This window comes from Leptinotarsa decemlineata, unplaced genomic scaffold (genome assembly GCF_025532065.1).
Source record: "Leptinotarsa decemlineata unplaced genomic scaffold, Ldec_3_MD MMD2_tig00000505_RagTag_RagTag, whole genome shotgun sequence".
NCBI lineage: Eukaryota > Metazoa > Arthropoda > Insecta > Coleoptera > Chrysomelidae > Leptinotarsa > Leptinotarsa decemlineata.
The window spans coordinates 19313977-19335769 of NW_027412549.1; the positions used below are offsets into that span (position 1 = coordinate 19313977).

General features: G+C 32.3%; 1 protein-coding gene across 1 annotated transcript; it reads right to left on the reverse strand.

The window, feature by feature from the left end:
* Window positions 1-1159: 1159 nt before the first annotated feature.
* Window positions 1160-20462, reverse strand: LOC111510910 (glucose dehydrogenase [FAD, quinone]-like). Its single transcript, XM_074174189.1, has 5 exons — window positions 20335-20462; window positions 14146-14443; window positions 10298-10631; window positions 4668-5553; window positions 1160-1578 (listed from the first exon to the last, which is right to left on the reverse strand). The coding sequence occupies exons 2-5, from the start codon at window positions 14434-14436 to the stop codon at window positions 1212-1214; spliced, it is 1878 nt and encodes a 625-aa protein (XP_074030290.1). The 5' UTR covers window positions 14437-14443; window positions 20335-20462; the 3' UTR covers window positions 1160-1211.
* Window positions 20463-21793: the final 1331 nt, after the last annotated feature.

The following is a 21793-nucleotide window of genomic DNA, read 5'->3' on the forward strand; positions in this document are numbered from 1 at the left end:
GGCATGACTTAAATAATTATTTATTATGATATCTAACGATGGAGGTACATTTAAAGGATTATTATTCTCTACAGGATTATTAGAAATGTGTTTTAAATCATGTAAAAGAATATCATAATCCACTTCATAATCACTTAAAAATTCTTTTATATGTAAACTTTGAAGTGCTGCTGAAAATAGTGGATGTAATCGTTTACAACGGTTGAAATGCTTGCCATCGATAAAACCATTTGTGGAACCCTGCGCTAAAGCCTCAGATTGAACAAGTATATCGATTATTCCTGAGGAGTCTATATATTTGCCAAGGGCTTTGAAAAATGCCATTTCTGTATGGAATGCTCCAAGATTTATAAACAAATTATCAATGATATATCAGTAAAAGTAGGCATAGTATAAGTATAAGACTTTCAACATGAAATGGTGTGTGCCATGTATTTGTAACAGGCATAGGCGTGGCACCCATTTTTTTTTAATAAAGAAATGTTTAAACTTTAATTTGGTACTAGTTTGAAGTTGTTACACGATAGGTACACTAATAAATAAAAAAAAAATGTTTAAATATGGTGTGCCAAGGCATGGGAACGGGATTTAATGAGGCACACAAAAAAAAATTATTTTACTTCTTAAAAACTAACTTTTGAAAATAATTTGAAAGTGTTACTCCATTGGTACAGTTATTGTACGAAAAAAGCTCCAGAGACAACACATATAAAACTTATGAACAAGTTCCGCCCAGGCACACAATGATATTTGTCATTCTAGATATAAGTACTAACTTTTAAAAAACATTTCATTCTGTTAACTGATCGGCCAGTATTTTTGCAGCCAGCTCTCGCTCTATCAAGTGACACTGAATTTTTAACAAAACCGCAACACGTTTTTGGCTGTATAATGGCATCCTTAAACGTGTTCTTGTACACTGTGATGTTTAATTAGGTAGTAACTTTTTGGGGTGAACTCTTCAATTTAGCCGTCACAGTTCATCATTTTCTCTAATGATTTAGTTCTTTTTATTTTTTAGATTGTGGAAAGCTGAATACCTAGAAAAGCAGTAGAAAATAGTGACTCCTCCACAAAATTTCTTTCAAAAAATACCCCAAAATTTCATAAGTTCTCAAAATATATTTATTATATATATATATATATATATATATATATATATATATATATATATATATATATTCATTCTGAACAAATCAAATATTTTCATCTCACAGTTCGTCACGTTTCGACCTCCAATCTTCAGTAATCATCACACCCGCTTTGTGTCCAATCATCATGATCGGGGCTTGAGTATTCCCGCTGACTATTTTTGGCATTATGCTCCCATCCACTACCCTCAAATTTTTTATTCCGTGCACCTTCAACCTGCTATCGACCACCGAGGAATTGTCGTTTAAGGGACCCATTTTGCACGTACCGGCCTGATGATACAATGTCGTGGAGAGGTGCCTCAAAGCACATTTCCAGTACTCGTCTGAGCGGAATTGAAAAACGTCGCATGCTGGAAGGTTGGCTCGCAGAATTTTGGGATCGTGTTTTTTGAAAGGGTCTGATTCAACGACTTTTTCAGCGAATCTGTAATAAGAATATAAACGATCAATAATAATTCACACGAAGATAATGAATATGTTTCCGATCTTTATGCAACAGAATCTAATTTGTGAAATTATTTTTATGCAGTTGGGAAAATATTTGTCCCCACTGTTGTCCTTTCAATCAACGAGCCACTAAGCCTTCTGTGTCATAATGAACGCAAAGTACTGGGCTATGCAGATTGCCTAGTCATCCTAGTCCTAGCCAAATATATTAGGTTGTTCCGTTTTTTTTTTGTTTGTTTTTATATTTGGTCGATTTTCTCACACTGTGATGGTTTGACCAGGTTGCCCGCTGACCACTATACAGTTAACCTTGGTCTTTTTTTGGTGGGAATCAAATGCGCCAAGTCACTTGAACACCTCCCGTGAAAGTATATATATATATATATATATATATATATATATATATATATATATATATATAAATCAAAAATTAAACAATTTGTGGACACAACACTCAAAAAAGGGGGGCAAACCGATAAAATCTCTATTTGTATTTATCCTGGACCCGGATGTCACGCAGGTAGCTATAGCTGCCTCCGTGGTCATGTTAGATGTAGCCTGGGAATTCTAGGTCTTCTAACTGGAACCACAAATGTGCGGTTGGCTACTGTTGTTGACTCCGTGCGTTTGTGTTGTTTCCTGATTTCAGCAAACAAGTGTTTCCCATCTTTACACTTGGCTGCACCGCGCTGATGAGGCCAATAGCCAGAAACACGTGTCCGCGGTTTGCCCCCCTTTTTTGAGTGTTGTGTCCACAAATTGTTTAATTTTTGATTTATATCATGCACACTCGATAAAATCTCTATCTATATATATATATATATATATATATATATATATATATATATTACAATGTAGGTTTTCACGGATGGTAGAATATGATGTGTTGTTTTTCCGGCTATTCATCCGTTGTGTACTATTCGATAGTCGACGTTTCGCCATCATCTCAGATGGCATTATCAAGACGAGTTACTGCTTCGCTTCGAGAGGTGTAACTGTTACACACATCTGTTACAACACATCATATATATATATATATATATATATATATATATATATATATATATATATACAGATTTTGCAAAAGCCTTTGACAGAATTAGTCACTCCATTTTACTAAAGAAAATAGCTCAAATGGGTTCAAATTTCTCACTAACTCAACTTCTACGCTCTTATTTGGATCAGAGAACCAATGTTGTTCTTATAATGGATTTGAGTCTGCACCATCCTTAACACCATTCGGTGTGCCACAAGACTACAATCTGGGGCCCCTGGTTTCGTGTGGCAACTCACTTTTTGCGGAAGACTTGAAGATCTTTTCATCTATCACAAGTTTACAGAGCCGCTCTTATCTCCAGTCTCAATTAGACCTGTTAGATAACTGGTGTCAAATCAATAAATTGGCAATGGATGGTTACCGCCTTAACCATACTTTATACATATCTCGTTCGCTCCAAGTTAGAGTATGTATGTTTTCAGAGGCTAAAGGTCACATCTTGAATATCTTCCAAGTACTCATTGATTGAGTAAAAACTGGTTTTTATGTGAAAACTGATGTTGTCAGAGTTTCTAGTGTTATGATGTTGTAGTGAGAGGTTGGACGATGTTTTGTGTATTTCAAGGAGTGAATTGTAAATGTATAGGGACGAAAGAGTCATGATTCTGAGTTTGATGAGTAAAAGTTTACACTTATTTCTATACCCCAGATTACCTAATATTCTCATTGCCTTTTTTTGTTGAATAAAAATAACATTAGCAGCCGAGGATTTTCCCCACAATAAAATGGCGTAACCCATATGAGACTGAAACAGTGAGAAATAAACTGTTCTCTAAGTTTCGTAGTTTGAAATATGCCTGAAATGTCGCAGAAGAAATAATAAGCTCGACAGTTCATGTTTCAATTGATCTATATGAGCATTCCAATTCAGTTTAGAATCTAAAGTAACACCAAGTAGCTTCGAATTCTGGTCTTGTTGTTTACACTGACGGGTCATTACGAGTAGCCTCTGAGACTTGTCATCATTTAGTTTCAGATTGTGGGCTCTAAACCATGTTCCAACTTTTTCTTCAACTTGTTTAGATCGATCTAATAAAACGTGGTTATCTGGACTTGAACATATAAATGACGTATCATCGACGAAAAGAACACATTTGAAGGGAGTTATGAAGTTGCTCAGCTCATTAACGGAAATAATAAATAAAAGTGGCCCCAGGACAGATCCTTGGGGTACACCATGATTCATTTCCTTAAAATCCGATGTACTATTATTGAAACTAACTGCCTGAAATCGATTTTTCAGGTAGGATTCAAAAAGTGAAAATACAACTCCACTTATTCCATGAGAATATAGTTTTTTCAGTAGGATGTCATGATTGACACCGCATTATTATATATTGTCCTGTAAATAGATTCATCTGTTGTGCAATAAATTTTGTTTCTTTTTTTTTCTTTTTTTTTGTACTATAAAGGGTTTTACAAAAACTGCGACACGTGTTTCGCTATACAATAGTTTTCTTAAGCGTGAACTCTTACGATTGACAAAACTATTGTATAGCGAAACACGTGTCGCGGTTTTCGTTAAACCTTGTGTAGTTAAAATCATACAATAAACTGTATTGAATAGTTCTAACTCCTCACCTAATCATTTTTCTTTCATTTTCAAAACAATTAATATTAAATAGAATTCTCGTATTTCATTGAACTAGGAAATGATAACTTTTTCAGAAATGTATGAAGTTTGTATTTCAATTGAATTTAGTCTCAGCTCAATCAGATATGTGTATAAAATATCGTTTAAAAATGATTGTAGTATCAAAAAAAATTGTATTTTCCATCCGAATTACTGATGCACGATGGTTCTGTAACATGTGTAGATCCTTAAAGGTCAATATTTCACCAACCGAAACGTTGAACTGGTAATCCACCTAACAGTCCTGATTTGGCACCCAATGATTTCAAATTGATCATGTATGCATTTGGTGTGATTAGGTAAATCAACGTTGAGAAATGGAAATCTGATTCGTAAATATATACATTATAAATCGAGTTTGACATATACGACTCACCTTATTCCACCTAACAACACATTTATATCTTCATCCCCTATGTCAGTGAAATATCCTGATCTGATCATAGGTTTTTCGAAAGGATCATTGGTTCTCAAGTAGATCTCACCATTTGATTTTGGGTTGAGAAGAGTAGGAATGAATTCTAGTGTTGGATATTTTTTATTAAAATCCTGTTTTCTTTGAGTAACTTCATCCCTGAAACCCATAGCTTCACCTAGCAATGGTAACAAGTAACGGTCATCAGGCACATAAATTATGTGGTGGAACTGAATGTCTGGATATATTGAATCATTTTTTGTGTTTATAAATCCCACTAAGTTAGTTATTGAGATTCGTGCTAAGTCTCCTGATCTGTTCAGGAAATATTTGTAAATATCATCAATCTGGTGCAGAGAATGTTTCAATTTAAGTGCATTATTGTTCAATTCCACTGTAAAACCCATAAATATCATATGATCTTGAAGATTCTTTCCCACAGGCAAATCTTCAATAACATCGACACCTAGCTCTTCTAGGTGGTGCTTGGGGCCTATACCTGAGAGCATGAGGAGTTGCGGGGAGTTTATAGAACCTGCAGACACTATTATTTCTTTTTTTGCATACAGTTTCAACATTCTGTTTTCTATCACAACTTCAACTCCCGTTGCGATTCGAGACTTTTTATCAATGATAATTTTTTTGGTAAACGATTGAAGCGCCACCAAAAGATTTCTTCTATATTTAACAGATGCTAAGAACGCTTTCGCTGAGCTGACTCGAACCCCTCCCGCTATAGTATTCATAGCTTCCATATATCCCAGCGGATTCAAAGGATTTTCTTCTAGAAGGCTGGGGTAGTTCAGCAATTGTCCGGCCTCTTTTATTGTTTTCGCTATCGGTTCATCTGGAAGAAACTAGTTATCAAAAATGTTATGATTTGAAAGTATTTCATGTATGCTGCAATACATAATAATCAAAATAAAATCATTGAATTTATGTATCCTCGATTCTAACAACTGGGAACCAAGATTTGGAAATAGACGAAATTTATTTGATTATTTCCTGAAAACCGATGAGATGAAAATATAAATAAAAGGCTAGGTGACCTGAACAGAGTTTCATAGCAATTATTTCCTTCAGGTCGATGAAATGAGGAAAAAATGGAAGCCTACGTCAACTGGGGTGACTTTGTCCTCTGGGGTATCTTTGCCTAGTTTTGAAAAAACAGTTTCGCGCCTCCATAGTGAGTAGCTGGAAGGTCGTTTGAGGCGCCGCAGTCAATGAAACATACCTCCTCAGTGACTACGAGATATTCTATAGTTTGTAGGTAGTTCCAGATAACTGCTATCACCAATTAACTGTTTCATTTGTAAAGTGTGTAATAAATAAAAATGCCACTATTGAAATATGTAAGTACCAATCAAAGTTGCCATGGTTTGACTATGAGATATATGATTTAATCAAGAAGAAGGATAGAGAGCATATAAAATTGTTAAATCGAGCTGCAACAACAACAAACAAGATAAATGGGAAACCTTTAAACTATCGAGAAATGATGTTGTCAATCTTTCAAAACAAAAAAAAGAAATATATTATTTTAACAATATTGACAGATATAGACATAATCCCAAAGAAATGTGGAGAACTTTGAAGCGACTGGTTAAGAGTAATAGCCATAAACTCTCGAATTGCATATATTTTGAATCAAATGAGCATAATCGACTATTAACGAGTAACATAGAAATAGCGTGCGGTTTTAATTATTTTGTTCATAGTATTAATGATATTATACAAAGTATTAGCATCACTGAAAGTTGGCACAATGTGAACAATAATTTAAATTGTAAATTCGAAAACTTCGAAATGCTCTCTATGATAGATTTGCGGAAAATAGTTAGTAACCTAGACAATAAATTCTTCATATATGAAACGCTGATCTGTAAAATGATCAAAGAGATCTTCGAAACCATCGATCATATTATTCTAAACTCAATTAATACATCTCTATATACAGGAAAAATACCATATAAATTGAAAAGCAGTACTATTATTCATATTCCAAAAATAGCAAACACCAAATAAAGCCAGTGAATTTCGACCCATTAATACTTTGCCCCCAATTGAAAAAATTCTGGAAGTTGCTGTATATGATCAGTTATTACATCACGTCACTAAAAATTCAATTTTGATAGATAATCAATCGGGTTTCCGTAAAAACTTCTTATGTGAAACAGCATTACAGCTCACAATATGTAATATTAAAACTAACTTGGATAACCAGAAATATGTTATTGCTGTATTTTTAGACTTAAAAAGAGCTTTTGAGACAATTGATAGAGAAATTATGTTGTTGAAATTGGCTCAGTATGGGATTGATGGAAAGGTGTTAGAATGGTTCAGTGATTATTCAAAAAATAGAAACAAACAATAGACATTGATGTAGGTGTTCCCCAAGGTAGCGTTCTGGGCTCACTTCTTTTTGTTTTATATTTGAACGATATTGAACTTTTTATTGAATCTGAGTTCATAAACCTATTTGCTGAAGATACGTTGCTTATGTGTAGCGATATGAATTTAGATAGAGCTATAAAATGGATAAGATTTTAGTAGCGGTAAATGAGGATTTATGCACTAACAAATTGAAGTTAAACGTAACAAAAACAAAAGCAATGATATTCACTACGAAATATAAATACAGTTCTCTAAATATCAACGGTATATACCTCAATGTCAATAACGAAAACCAGTTGAAAACCAAATACCTTGGTTTTCAACTGGAAAATTTTTTAAATTTTGACAATCACTTTGAATATATACATAAGAAAATATCGAAAAAACTATATTTTTTCAGTAGAATAGCACAAAATTTGTCAATGCAGTCCAAAGTAACAGTTTACAATACCATTATTCAACCACACTTTGATTATTGTGTCTCACTATTATTTTTATTTAACCTCTATAAATTAAATATGCTACAAAAACTACAAAATCGGGGGATGAGAGTAATCTTGAAAACAAATCGCCGTACTCTTATAAAAAGTATGCTTGATTGTTTGAATTGGTTATCAGTTGAAAGTAGACTCTACTATTTTACAATGACTCTAGTATACAAAATTGTAAATGGAATGGCACCGAAATATTTTAAAGATTACATCAAATTCAATAAAAACATTCATAATTATAATACAAGAAATTCCAATAATATACATATAAACAGACCGGCATTCGGAAGTACCATGAATTCGTTAATTTTTAAGGGCTTCCACGAGTTCAATGAATTACCTGAAGAAATAAAAAAAAATATCCATTTTAAAAGATTTCAAAAGAGCACTCGAAGAATTTTAATAAAAGTAATAGAATACAAATTGTATAGTTATGTGGAATTATTTGGGACATTATTGGCTATCATTCATAGTTTTTTCATTTATTGTTTTTAATTGTTTTCAATTGTTCACTGGGGTATTTGTATCTGTAATGAAACCAAATATCACTGTTTTAATAATAATTTAATGTATATATGTACCTATATTTCATTATCTATTTAAATGTTACTCAACATATGATACTGAAATATTTATATGTAATATTCACTGTCTGACTACATGCTAGTTTAAATCTCAAATTGTTTAAATTTAAAAATTTTATATGCATTTTTTTTTACATTTCATTGTGCTAGTGTTATTATTACACTCGTAGATATGTATATTAGGTTTCCTATTTCAATAAAGATTATAAAAAAAAACCTAATCAATAGAGTTTATTCTATGATTTTCACTATAATGGTTTTACAAAAACTGCGACACGTGTTTCGCTATACAATAGCTTCTTCAAGCATAACATTTAACATAGAATGAACTCTATTGATTAGTTTTTTAAATATGGATTTTCATCAAGTATCGGCCAGTTCTATTCAATTAATAAAGATTATTATTATTATTATCCATAAAAATTTGAGCTCTTCAAAATTTCATATACACGGCTTCTACGAAAACAAGGTGAGTTTTATCACTTATTATTATTATTAGTAAATGTAATGAAGAATTCAATCCACTTGCAATTTCGTTTCTGCACTCAACATGTTGATTGTTATTCGAGTGAAAGTTGGGGTCACTTTGCCCACCTTTTATTTAAAGTGTTACATTGTAATTTTAGTTCTTTTACTTTCTCATAAACTTCATTTTGGCACTTATTCTTAATGAACTGTTCTTCATTTTCATAATTAATCCTTTTTGTTCCCATTTTGCAAAACTTTCAAGCATTATTTGTCCAAGATTTGCATTGTTATTTATATTTTGATAATAAAATTCGATTTTTCGAGAAATTTTTGTCTTTACTGTGGCTCTTGTAACACCCTGAGGAAGTGGCTTTGCCCATCTTTCACCTATAGGTTTTGTTATACAAAAAAAAACATCTGGTGTGCAAAGTACCCCACTTCACGAGGTTACTGTGCCCACCCATATTTTATTTTTTTATTTAAGACGGGAAATGATAAAAAATAAAATAACTTCATGAATAACTTCTACAAACCACCTTCAAAAGCTACAAATTTCATCTAGGATATCAAAAAATGGGTTATGTGAAAATTATTAACTTAAATTTTAAAATTGAGCAATGTCACCCCAATTGGTTGAGTGGTAGAATAGTCTAAGCTAATAAACTCCACCAAGATAAAAATAAAGACCATTTATTATTATTATTATAATTGACCGGTATGCTACAAAAACAGAGTTTCACAGCAATGAAACGCTTCTTGTCGATAGCAATAAAACTGACATCCATGGAATTAACAGATGTTAATGAATAATGACACCTACACAGATGTCATTATTCTTAAATCATAGACAAATTGTAAATTGTGAAAAATTGCAAAAGTTATACACAATTCAAGATGTAAAAAAAGAGATTAAGGTTTTTGCGAATATTTCGAAAACTAAGAATTGAGAAATAAAAAATAAACTTGAAAAGGGGAATATTTCTGAAGAAAATTCTCTTCTTCTGAAACTGTATCTCTATTAGTTATAATTCAGTTTGACGCCAAAAATTATCATAAATATAGCCGAATAATAATGAATAATTAGTTATGAATATGAAAATTGGAGTAAACGGCAAGACAATAATTCAATAGATGAAAAACCAAATTATTTTTAAATGAACAATTGCATCGGTTACAGATTGAATCAATAAACGACATGTCCTTCTTATCATGTTTCCTTCTTATCTTCATTCTAGATATTTTTGTAAAAGGTTTGGATTACTAAGATATTGAATGACAAAGATAATACTTTAAATGTCAAGAAATATTCACGTGACCGAGTTTTCTCAATTGAAACACATGTCACATTGAGTTTCTTAATCTCAATGTTGAACTTTCTTCACTGTATTTCCAGATATTTAAAATTTGGAACTACCTTAAACATTTGCTGCACAAGAAGAACCAGAAACATTTACATAGATTCTTCAAGATCTGAATAATATATAATCATAATCAAAATCATTTCTATCATTTGACTACAATACCGTTTCAAAATTTCCAATCAATTATAGTCTTGCTTGAGGAACTAAATATTACAAAAGTAAATCCATACAGTGTAAAAACCTAGAAAAACTAATTATACTAATATTAATTATTATTATTATATTAGTCTTACCTGAATCATAGCGAGTAAGTGGCATATATCCATTTCTACCATACATTTCACTGGCATTCATATCTTCAGATTCCAGTTTTTCTAAACTCTTGAAGTGTTGAAAAACGTTTTCCCATTCCCATCCCACATTTCCCATGGTGGCCCATTCATCGTAATCTCTCTTGTTTCCTCTGACGTACAACATGGAATTCAAAGAACTGGTACCACCGAGGACCTTTCCTCGAGCCCACTTGCTTTTACCGTCCTTCATTGCAAGACAAGCTTTTTCTGAGGGTTCAGTAGCATACTGCCAATCTTCGACAGTTTCCTGAAGGCTAAACAGAAGTCCGGGAATCTGAAAAGAAATTATATCAGATTCATTGGATACATTTGGATGAGCTAGGCTAGTTATCAGCAAAACGTGCCCATATAGTCTGGGTCACAAGATCCTTTTTTTGGAACTTCTGTCCAACAGCACCGAAAATTTTGATTCAGAGCTCATTCGATTCGGAATGACCTCTAGCACTTTTTGAAAAATTTCAAGAGGGACTTGAAGAAACTGCAAAATTTATAAACAATTTAGTAAAAAAGGAGGGTTTCGTTTTTTGCAAATATCTGGGAGAATATTGAAGATATCCAAAATTTAAAAAAATATCTTTAAAGAGGAGGAAATTTGCTAAAAAAATCCCACCTCCCGGACCTCTATCAGCAGTATTTATATTTTTTATTTAGAGGCAAAAATAGCGCTAAAAGCGGGCGTGTCCCGCACGCTCTGACCGATACGTACCTTTGAACAATAAAAATTATTTTAACCCATTGAATATCATTATTAAGAAAAAAAATTCACATACCTTCTAAACACTCGAATAAACGAAAGTCGATGGAAAAAAAATTTTCCCGTGATTATTTTATTAGATATACATCGTGACTCACGGTCGATGGTAGGTTAGACGTTTCTAGAAAACGCAAAGCATGATTTTTCTGAAAATTTCACCTCCCACATTTCCTTACCTGTTCTATCGATCTAAAATATTTTCAGCATTGCGGCGTTGCCACTTCTATCAAAAAGTCCTAGCAATTATATTTTTTAAAATGGAACACCCCGTATAATAATACATTTTTGGAATCGCTCTAGTATTTCAATACTTTTTTGTTAATAATGTCCTATACCTATCTCTATCTGTTTTCGAGATAAAAAATAAATTGTGCTAAATATGGCCCAAAACATAGCCTTAATTGAAATTAAGTACATCAGTACTCTCAATTCATGAAAAGTTGATATTTTGATGATAGTTTGGACAAACTCGAAATATTCAAATAACACCAAGAAATCGACTCCATATCATACAGGGCGCGCTAAAATTACTATTATTTCCATTGTGCATAAAAGTAGTCGAAAGTTCATTTTTTCAAATGAAACCCCCTGTATATTACCCAATAAATTGAAAGACGGTGAAAAATGCTTCAAGATGATATACATGTCCCTATACCTAAATCGTCAAGTTTTCTTAATAAAGCCGTTTTTGTGGAAAAATAGTTATTCACGTTTTACCTACAAGTGTTGAGAGTGGCATTTTATTTTGTGAGTGGGGATTATTGCAAAACGAGCGTCAGCAAGTGGAGCAAACTCACGAGCAAAATAAAATCAACAAATGTATCATACAAATTTTTTTGTATGATACATTTTTTGTTACTGCTGATAATAAAAAAAATTATAGGGTCCATGGGATTTGAACACACGATTTTTGGATTACAAGGCATATGTTACAACTACATACGCCAACTCACGTTATTTTAAAGAAGATTATTGGTTAGTCATAAAGGACTTTCTACAGTTGGACTGAATACTACTTCGTCATCGTCAGTAACTTCACAGGGATTTAATATTAACAATAGCACGAACTGCATGTGTGAACTTTTCTAAATGATTTTTTTGGTAGGTGTTCTAATTGAAGTGTTTCTATCAAAGAGATTTTCAATTGATAAATGGTTATTGACGGTGTTTCAAGAAATCGCCAAAAATGAATGCAAATATTGATTATTCAAACGAAGTTCTTATGAAATTATTTATTATACACGGACAGTGTGATCAAATCATTGCCAGAACTTGTAGAAAATTCAACCAAATGTATCCTGAATTAACACCAATGAACGAGAGGAAGTTTGTAAGATTACTCTTACATAACTCTTTGTAAATCACTTATAAAAGTAACCGAACTGCTATAAGCTTGATAATTCCACTGCTACCTAAATCCAAATTCTGAAAAAAAAAAATAATGTTTCTAGAAGAAGCGACTTAATTGAGAAAACTTGACGATTTAGGTATAGGAACATAATATATCATCTTGAAGCATTTTTCACCATCTTTCAATTCATCGAGTAATATACAGGGGGTTTCGTTTGAAAAAATGAACTTTTGACTACTTTTATGCACAATGGAAATAATAGTAATTTTAGCACACCCTGTATGATATGGAGTCGATTTCTTGGTGTTATTTGAATATTTCGAGTTTGTCCAAATTATCATCAAAATATCAACTTTTCATGAATTGAGAGTACTGATGTACTCAATTTCAATTAAGGCTATGTTTTGGACCATATTTAGCACAATTTATTTTTTATCTCGAAAACAGATAGAGATAGGTATAGGACATTATCGACAAAAAAGTATCAAAATATCAGAGCGATTCCAAAAATGTATTAATATACGGGGTGTTCCATTTAAAAAAATGAAGTTGCTAGGACTTTTTGATGGAAGTGGCAACGCCGCAATGCTGAAAATATTTAAGATCGATAGAACAGGTAAGGAAATGTGAGAGGTTAAATTTTCAGAAAAATCATGCTTTGCGTTTTCCAGAAACGTCTAACCTACCATCGACCGTGAGTCACGCTGTAGGTACTGTAATTAACTAACTAATTTTCACGAGTTTGAAATTTACATAAAAACCCTAATAAATTTTAACCTGAAAAGCTCAAATTTTTTTCACTTCTTGGAGCTTTTCTTGAAAGCTTTCCTGTTGAAAAAATAAAAAAAAGATTTTCCACTTTGTTATCTGTTCTGTTTAAAATCTGTTTAAAATCTGTTTTTCCGTTAACCAGCTGTCGCACCCCTACGAACGACAACCCTCAGAAGTCGAAACTTGTGCGAGCTAAGGATTAACGAGGTCTTACCTTTTAACGTGTGATTCCTAACACGGAATCAATAATCAAAGACGTTAAAAAGTAAATTCAATTAGAGCAATGAAAAAACGTTTTTTTCAATATTCAAATTCATTCGTATTCTTATTATTTAAAGTAACATAAAAATGAGTTTTCATAATTTTTAGCTATATTTGTTCAAAAATTGTTATTAACAAATTTATTGTTCATGAGATATTTGAAATTTTTTTGGAGGGATTTTTATCAGTAATGAATATCATACGTTTGTTTGAAGGTGGTTGACAATGTATATTAGACAATGGAAGTCCGAACTGAGAAATACGATGAACATTATGTTTTTGAAACAAAATCGTTTCTTAAAAAAAATTGTTATTGCTTAAAAACGCATTTGTTGATTTACAATTTTTTTACTACCAAATATGAATATAAAGAAACATTTTTTTTTCAAATCATAATTTCTATTTCTCTTTGATATTCTGAAAAATAACTTTTTTCAATTTATATTTTCTTTATTAATTTAATTAACAATTTGTTTCAAACAAATTAATTTTTACGATATATATTTTTTTAAATACTACCAAAAGTAAAACATGCGTCACCAAACGCAAAAATAGAAAAATATTCCAAAAATTGTAAAAAATTGAGATTCATTATAGAGTACGTCAGAAGAAAAAGACAGCTTTTTGCCATATATAATTTTTAAAACTTACATCGCTAGTGGCCGAAGGATATCCTCCAGCTTCCAGGACCAATACCTTCCAGTTTTCATTTTCGCTCAATTTGTTGGCGACTACAGATCCCGCTGAACCAGATCCTATAACGATAAAGTCGAACTCTTCTCCATCCGTTAGTTTGGGTGCATAATTCTCTTGATAAGGCTCTGATGATCCAAGTGGACACTTTGATGCCAAGAGAGTATTCAAAAGTGTAAGGAAGAGCTGCCCAGAAACACCTTGCAGATTATTCGGACACGGATCTGTCATGCTGAGGGAAGGGTCCATGGCTAACCTGAAAACGATAGTTTGAATTCAAGATAATACAATGTCGGAGTTGGTCATTGTGAAGTTTTATCAATAATATTAAAGAATCCCCTGAGGATCCTCAGAATCACGATCGCAATCGTGACCAAAATCAAAAATATCAGTATCAATGGGGCAATTTCCCAAGAACAATCATTTCCAGTTCAATATTTGATATAATTATGTCGATTCTAATGGGGAATGTTCCTCCTGACGAAAATCAAGTAGTTTTCATAAAAGAGCTCTAAAACAACGCATTTTCAACTTATCATTTCAACCTTTTTCTTTAAAAAAATTATATAAATACTTAAAAAAGAGGAATGAAATAATGCATTCAACATTTAAAGAGATTCCTTTCTATTTCACCATTTGGCAACATCGGTTATAGTTAATAAAGGACAATTAATCTGTTACCTGTATGAGACAAAGAAAGATGACATATTTTAGAGGCGTGCTATTCTGTTTACTTATGTTCCGAGTTCCGAGACATTCTGTGATATGTCATTTTGTGCACCTAACGTATCTTCCTCTATATAAATTAATAACAAAACAACTGTTGTTTATGTGGCTTGTGGAGGTGGTATTGAACTATAATTTATATTTTGCCTATAATTTTCCTTTTTTTAAAAGTAGAATATCTAGGAACGTATAAATTATTTCAACTTGATATAGGCGCTGTTGCCAATATCTGAATTAGAAACAAATCCCTTTAAAAATTAAAACCCATCATTTTAAACATCAATTTGAATACTTTTCGAAGTCAATTTGAAAAACTCATAAATTAAACTCAACTTTATTTTGTTCAAACTTGCATTTGCTGTAATAACCCAAATTGAGGAACATTCCCCATTGTCGCTGTTATATTCAGAATATCAAGGTTTCAGCATAGCTGTGGGTCGTGAAATTGTCACTATAGTTTTTAAAATAAAATATAAAGACAACCACTACTACTACGCTATTGAAGTGATGAAATGAACTCACCAATTCGATGTGAAAAAACCTGAAAAAGACGATTGAACTTTTCCTGACAGCTGGGTGGGTGTGTACTATAAAGTTGCACTTGTGGGAAAGTATACATCGGAACCACCATAAGATCCATGGAAACAAGGTTGAAGAATAATTATGACAGTCATAATGATCTCCTCAAAAAAATTATCTAATTTATAGTAAGTCTTTTTGACCAAAATTGCTTGTATCCTAAAATATAGTAGCGTGAGAGATTCTGTTGAACTTTTAGATAACTTGTACATTTCCACTTCATCATAGATAATTGAGTTCTTGATTTGGCCACTTGGGATACGAACTTTCAATTAACAAACCTGTCTAGTATTGTGGTGAGGCTGAGAGGTAAAGGTACCTTTGTTCCTATGTATAAGGCATGTTGATTCAAGAACGAGCAATGAAATCACAGTCAAAATTCCATTCATTATAAACAGTGGCTTGCATGGATTATTTCACTCTGCTCAACAGAGATACCGTACCGCACTTTTTTGTAATATGAAAACAGTGTGAAAAGCTGTTTACTGCATACACATCCAAAATGCTATGCCATACCTTAGGTCTATGAGGACATAATGAACATTTTTTGCTGCGTGATATCCTAGTTCTTTTGATACTATTCCAACTGCAAAGGACTTGGAAGAAAGTTTCTTATTTATATTGTTATATGCTCCTCGAATTTCAGACACTCATCGATATTAATTCACAAGAATTTTAAAGAGATCTTATTTTCCAGTAGCCTGGACAAAATAAACCAACTTGTGATATTTATTTGTGAAGTTCAACTGTGAAACATATTATAGTGCAATGCCCTCTATTCCAAACTGAGAGAGACACATTCAACATATCCCCTAACTTGAAAGAAATGTTAGACTATAGTAATAGTAACAAAATCATTCCATTTTTACATACTTTAGATTCAATTAGGCAGTTATAAATGTTATTTATCAACTCCACCGCTAATGACCCAAAGGGTTGATACGGTTTATTGAAATAAAAAAAAAATAGCTTGTTTATATAATCTATCAAACTTTTGAATTTTGTGGTGAAATCATTCGAGAGTCAAATAACTAGTTTTTTTTAGTAAACAGTTCTCCTTATCTATCAATCTGAAATTATAATCATTGATTCGGTTTTGAGCTTCAGGGGATCAATCAATCAATCAAAATATACTTTATTGTCCAAGAATAACAATTCTCATGAGAATGCATACAGTCACCATGATAATATCGCAAATATACAGTTAGCAAGGAAATCATAAATACACATAAATTCAAACTTACAATAAGCGGACATAATTACATATACAAAAGCAACAAGATTTACACCACTAAGCCAAATAACATTGAACAACAAAACTACGATGTGCCAATTAAATGAATAAAGTAACATGCCGGAAAAACAAAAAGAAAAAATTTTTACATTTTGTACATGAAATTACAAGGACTACCTCTAAATATATGAAGAAATAGGCATACGTTATATGACGGCCTCCAAAGATAGAGATCTCAGCAAAAAGAACCCTGAAGGGTCTAGTAGGCCCTCCCAACTATGAGCGTTTTTACAGATTTTCTGAACTTGACTTCGCTTTTGATGACACGCAAGGTTAGGGAAAGGTGATTGAAGATTTTCTTCCCCTCAAAAATTAGAGAGTTGCGAGTTAAGGTTGAGGAGGGATATGGAAGCGAGATCAAGTGAGAGGAGCGAGTGTTATAGGTTGACTCAGAAGTAATTATATCTTGGTATTTCTTGTGCATGAGGCAAGCCATTTCCAAAATGTAGATACAAACCAATGTCAGAACTCCATGTTGCATAAACAAGGGACGACAGGATTCACGGTAATCAGAACTACATAGGTATCTAATTGACCTTTTTTGGAGAGAGAATACTCTTTGAAATAAATACTGAGCACAAGCGCCCTAGAAGCAGATTCAATTACGAAGATGAGATTCTATTAGTGCGTAGTATACGTTATTCGCTATACCCAAATTCAACTCATTAGCAACGAGACGAACCGCAAAGCAACCTGAAGCTAATCGATTGCTTAGTTTTGTAATATGGTTACCAAACTTCAATTTATTATCAATCAGAAGTCCCAGACAAATATCTTTCAAAAAGATGATGAACTGTTTTTGTTAAGCTTCTTCTTTCTCTAACCTGAAGCTGGACAAATGGCCGAACAAATGAAATCAAACGAACATATGACATAGTTCAAAATTGGTTCATAGAAAATGGAAACGGTATCCCTATCCTTCTTTAAAAAATCATATCCTATCCAGATTATGCCTATCACCTTATGCCAAAAATTCTATATGTGAAACCACTTATATACCCCACCATACAAAAAAAAGGCAAAAAAGTGGCAGAAAATAAAACCACCAAGAGGAAAAAAAGAAGAAGGAAACAAGAATAGTGGCCGGAAGCAACGGCCAACGAAACAGAAAGAGAGACAGATATGATAAACAAAAGGGAGAAATAGGGTATTATGACATGAAATTTGCTATTGTATAGCGAAACACGTGTGGCGGTTTTGTCAACTTTCCAGTGAAAATCTCACATCAAAGTGTGTTTTTTTGATACGTTACACTGGATTTTCATCAAGTATCAGTTATTTCTATCATATTTTCCGAACTCTCTATTGTGTGTTCATTATGTTTGTTTTCGTAGAGTCAATTTTCGTTTTCAAACTAATGTCTCATTATGAACTTTAATATTATGCATAATTATTGGAAATATGTAATTGTACAATTTACTGAATATGAATAGTTTAGAGTTCTGTTTCTGTGTCATTGAATATAATAACACAATGTTACTAAATATGTTGTTGTTGAGGAAACTGGAAATGGTACCATTTTTTTTCGATGTTAATAATTTAATCTAAGTCATGAAATGTGAACAGATTCATTCGGTGACGTTTATCTTCAAGAAATCTGAAATTTCAACTTCCGCATTCAATACAAATATTTCTAGAACTCTCAGTCAAATATCAGAATTCAAATCGCATTCAACACAAATTATTTGAGAACTTTCTTGCGTTCAAATGATGAAATTTGGAAGTTCAATTATGTAAATTCTAAGGAACAGTTTTTATTTCAGCTTGTTAATGGGTTTGTTTCATGATTTTTAGTTTATAGTTCACTTGATAGAAATTTCAAATTGAAAAACAGTGCACTTTTTTTCAGCTCTCTAAGTACCGTAGTTTTCCCGTAATTAATTATTAAAAATCGAATGTGGTAGGGTGGTGACGTCATGCCCCTATTCCCGCTTCTTGTTTGATTGACCAATAGGAACAATAGAAATAATCTACATTGCCAAATCGTAAAATTCACGAAGCCTATAATTATCAATTTAATTATGGAAGTGTATATTAACCCGTTAACGTTTCAATTAATGAAAAATTTCCACATGGAATAAAATGTACATATCTAAAATCAGTACACAAAGTCGAAAGATCACAAAATATTCACCTAATTTATGATTAGGTACAGATACATTTTTAATGCGGAATAAATCAATAAATTGTGATATGGGTTCTCCATTTTCCTGAGAAAATGAACGATCAATTAGAATTTCCTGTAATTATTCATTAATTTTTGTTAGGAATGAAACCCGGAAACAAATAAATATACAATAATAAGATCTCTCGAATCCTCGAATCAAATATAAAAATGGATAATAATATTTGCCTTGAAAATTGATTTAGTACAAGTTATATATAAATATGATTTTATATAGAACTTAACGAGCTGAATTTTCAAATGGTTTTCGAATGTTCATGATCCCTGATAAAATAAATCAATTTTGTACTCATGCCACCCACCAAAAATAAGAAATACAACGTTACTGGTATATGAGCTATATTGTCAGCCAGCGCCCTCTGTAGTGTATGCGACAATGTTCTCTTTCTAATGTCAATGGTTACCACACATAACTTCGTATTTTTGTTAAAATAATTTCAAAATGTTGAGTCTAGTTTTGTTAAAGCTGACTCCAAAAACTTACCAAGAGTCGATTTTTAAATGATCGATAATTTCACTTGAAAAATTTGCAATACTTTGGAACAGAAATGAAGAATGAAAAATTGTATATCAATAAGTGGTATATTTAGTAGGTCCCTTTTATTTATATGACTTTCATTTCACACTTTTTATTTATTCGAAGGATGGAAAATTTTGATTTGAGCTCGGCCAAGGTAGTAATGGTAAATTTCAATCCAAAAATAACCTGAAAAAATATTGTTTGGAATGTAAACTAATGACACTTAATATGCAGCAAAATAGGCCCCCGCTGAGACCTACCTTTCACAAAAACAGCGTTCTTTATTAGATAATTGTAACAGTTGTTTTCACATCGAGTTGACAACAATAACAACAAAAATGGCGTCTGTCAAATTGGATCATCAGATCTGTGATTTGATATTAAAAACCAATACACTTCGCAACTCCGCTCTAGACACTAACAATTTTATTGGTCAACAGGCACGCGGCCAATTTAAATTCTTGCTTTTCGAATTGTTTTTTTTTCTGCAAATATAAAGAGATCATGTGACCGATTAGGCTTGGTAAGTATAAAATACCCCTAACTCGACAGTCTGTAAGCAAACCAGTATCATTTTCCATAGCATGAAACAAGCCTATTACTATAATTTTATTTTCGTATTATCTTCTGTTATAAAAATAGCCTTATTTTATTTTCGTTCGATCTAGCTCAAAAAATAAATTTTCACTTTCGTTCCAGTTCAATTGTTTTTTAGATAGATGTATGACATGGCAACATTTTGTCGACAACGACACTAGAACTACAAGAATATCATACCCACATTGAAAAAAATTAACTCTATGAAATTACAAAAAATTAAATAAGGTGATTCATGCTACTTACTTGAAAAGTGGTTTGGAACTTCAACAGACCTATGTTACACACCTCCAACTCCCAATCTACAACGAATTTTTAATGGTATAGGCAAGACGATAGCGAGTTAAATGGTTGTACCTTATTATCATATATCTTTACTGATAATATAAATGTTAAGTTTGTGAAGATGGGTAAATGTGTGTATGTATGTTTGTGGCTCGTTCACACCTAAACGTCTGAACGGATTTACATGAAACTTTACATAAATGCAGCTTATACATCAGAATAACATATAGATTATAATCCTGTGTAATTTTGGTCATAATATATAACGATAGGTATTGAGTAAGTCGGAAAAATTTTTTCTCCCTGAGAGCTACCTTGGCGTGCGATGCCTATACCGTTGGAGTTACATGCAAATAATGTACCGTAAGATTGTTTATCTTAAATTGTTCTGAATGTCTTCTCCAGCATTCTAATAGATATTTGAACAATCACAATTTTTTTATGTATTACTTTCTTTTTGTTTTAGCTTAGGTAGAATCTTTTTGAGGTTGAGTGGGAGAACAACTCAGTAGCACTTGTGCAAACTGAGTTGAACTTCGCCTTTTGTTTGTGTCAGCAACTAGCTCTGTAATTTATTTATATATTTGTATTGTAACTACAGCTGGGAAACAATAAAGACGATTATTATTATATGTTCTTATGTGTCTGCCCTATATGCAAAATACTGAACAGTAGATACAATTGAATTGGATACTTTTTTTACAATGCACATTTTAGAAAATCTGCCAAGTTCTTATGAAAATTGATACAATTGTCGTTTCAGGTAATAAATATAGATAAACTTTATCTGTTACACTAAGTAATTTGGACGAATCATTCAAAATTTAACCCGACAAGATTAACTTGGAATTTGAAATATCAAGGAACACTTTTATTTCAAATCAAAATTTATCTTGCTCTTTGATAACTGAAAGAAAATTACTCTCACAGTTTTGGGAGGTAGAACTTTCTTGGGGAATTTCCCCCGCTTTTTGAGCCTTTTTTCAAATTTGTAAAATGTCAAATAGCATTTGAGATATTCTCAAAAAATCAAACGCCATTTTTTACAGTTAATTCTTTATAACTTTTGCAATTTCTGCGAGCGATACCTGATTTTTTTTTTAAATCATCTACACTTTGCTCCGAATCGAATGACAAGCTCATTCATATTTTTCGGAGGCACTTGTTGACCAGAGTATTAGTACCGAGAATAAAAATGAGATTGTTATTTGCGAGCTATGCATTGAAAATATAGTAATATAACTGCAAGAGTTCTATGACACTCCTTATGGAAAAACACGTGCAAATTTGAGCAGGTTCGTTCTGGATCTTTTTGGACCTAAGGCCCACTTCACACGGAAGGGACAAAGGTCAGCGCCTCGTCTCTGTCAGACGTCCATTATGTGTGAACTGAGCCTTAGCCTCCAAAGCCCACTCCAGA

Coding starts and splice junctions, on each gene's coding strand:
- LOC111510910 (XM_074174189.1), bottom strand. CDS start 14,436: ATGGACCCTTCCCTCAGCATGACAGATCCGTGTCCGAATAATCTGCAA. Junction 5,554..10,297: donor ACTTACTCGCTATGATTCAG/GTAAGACTAATA, acceptor AGTTTCTTCCAG/ATGAACCGATAGCGAAAACA. Junction 1,579..4,667: donor GTGTTGTTAGGTGGAATAAG/GTGAGTCGTATA, acceptor TTCTTATTACAG/ATTCGCTGAAAAAGTCGTTG.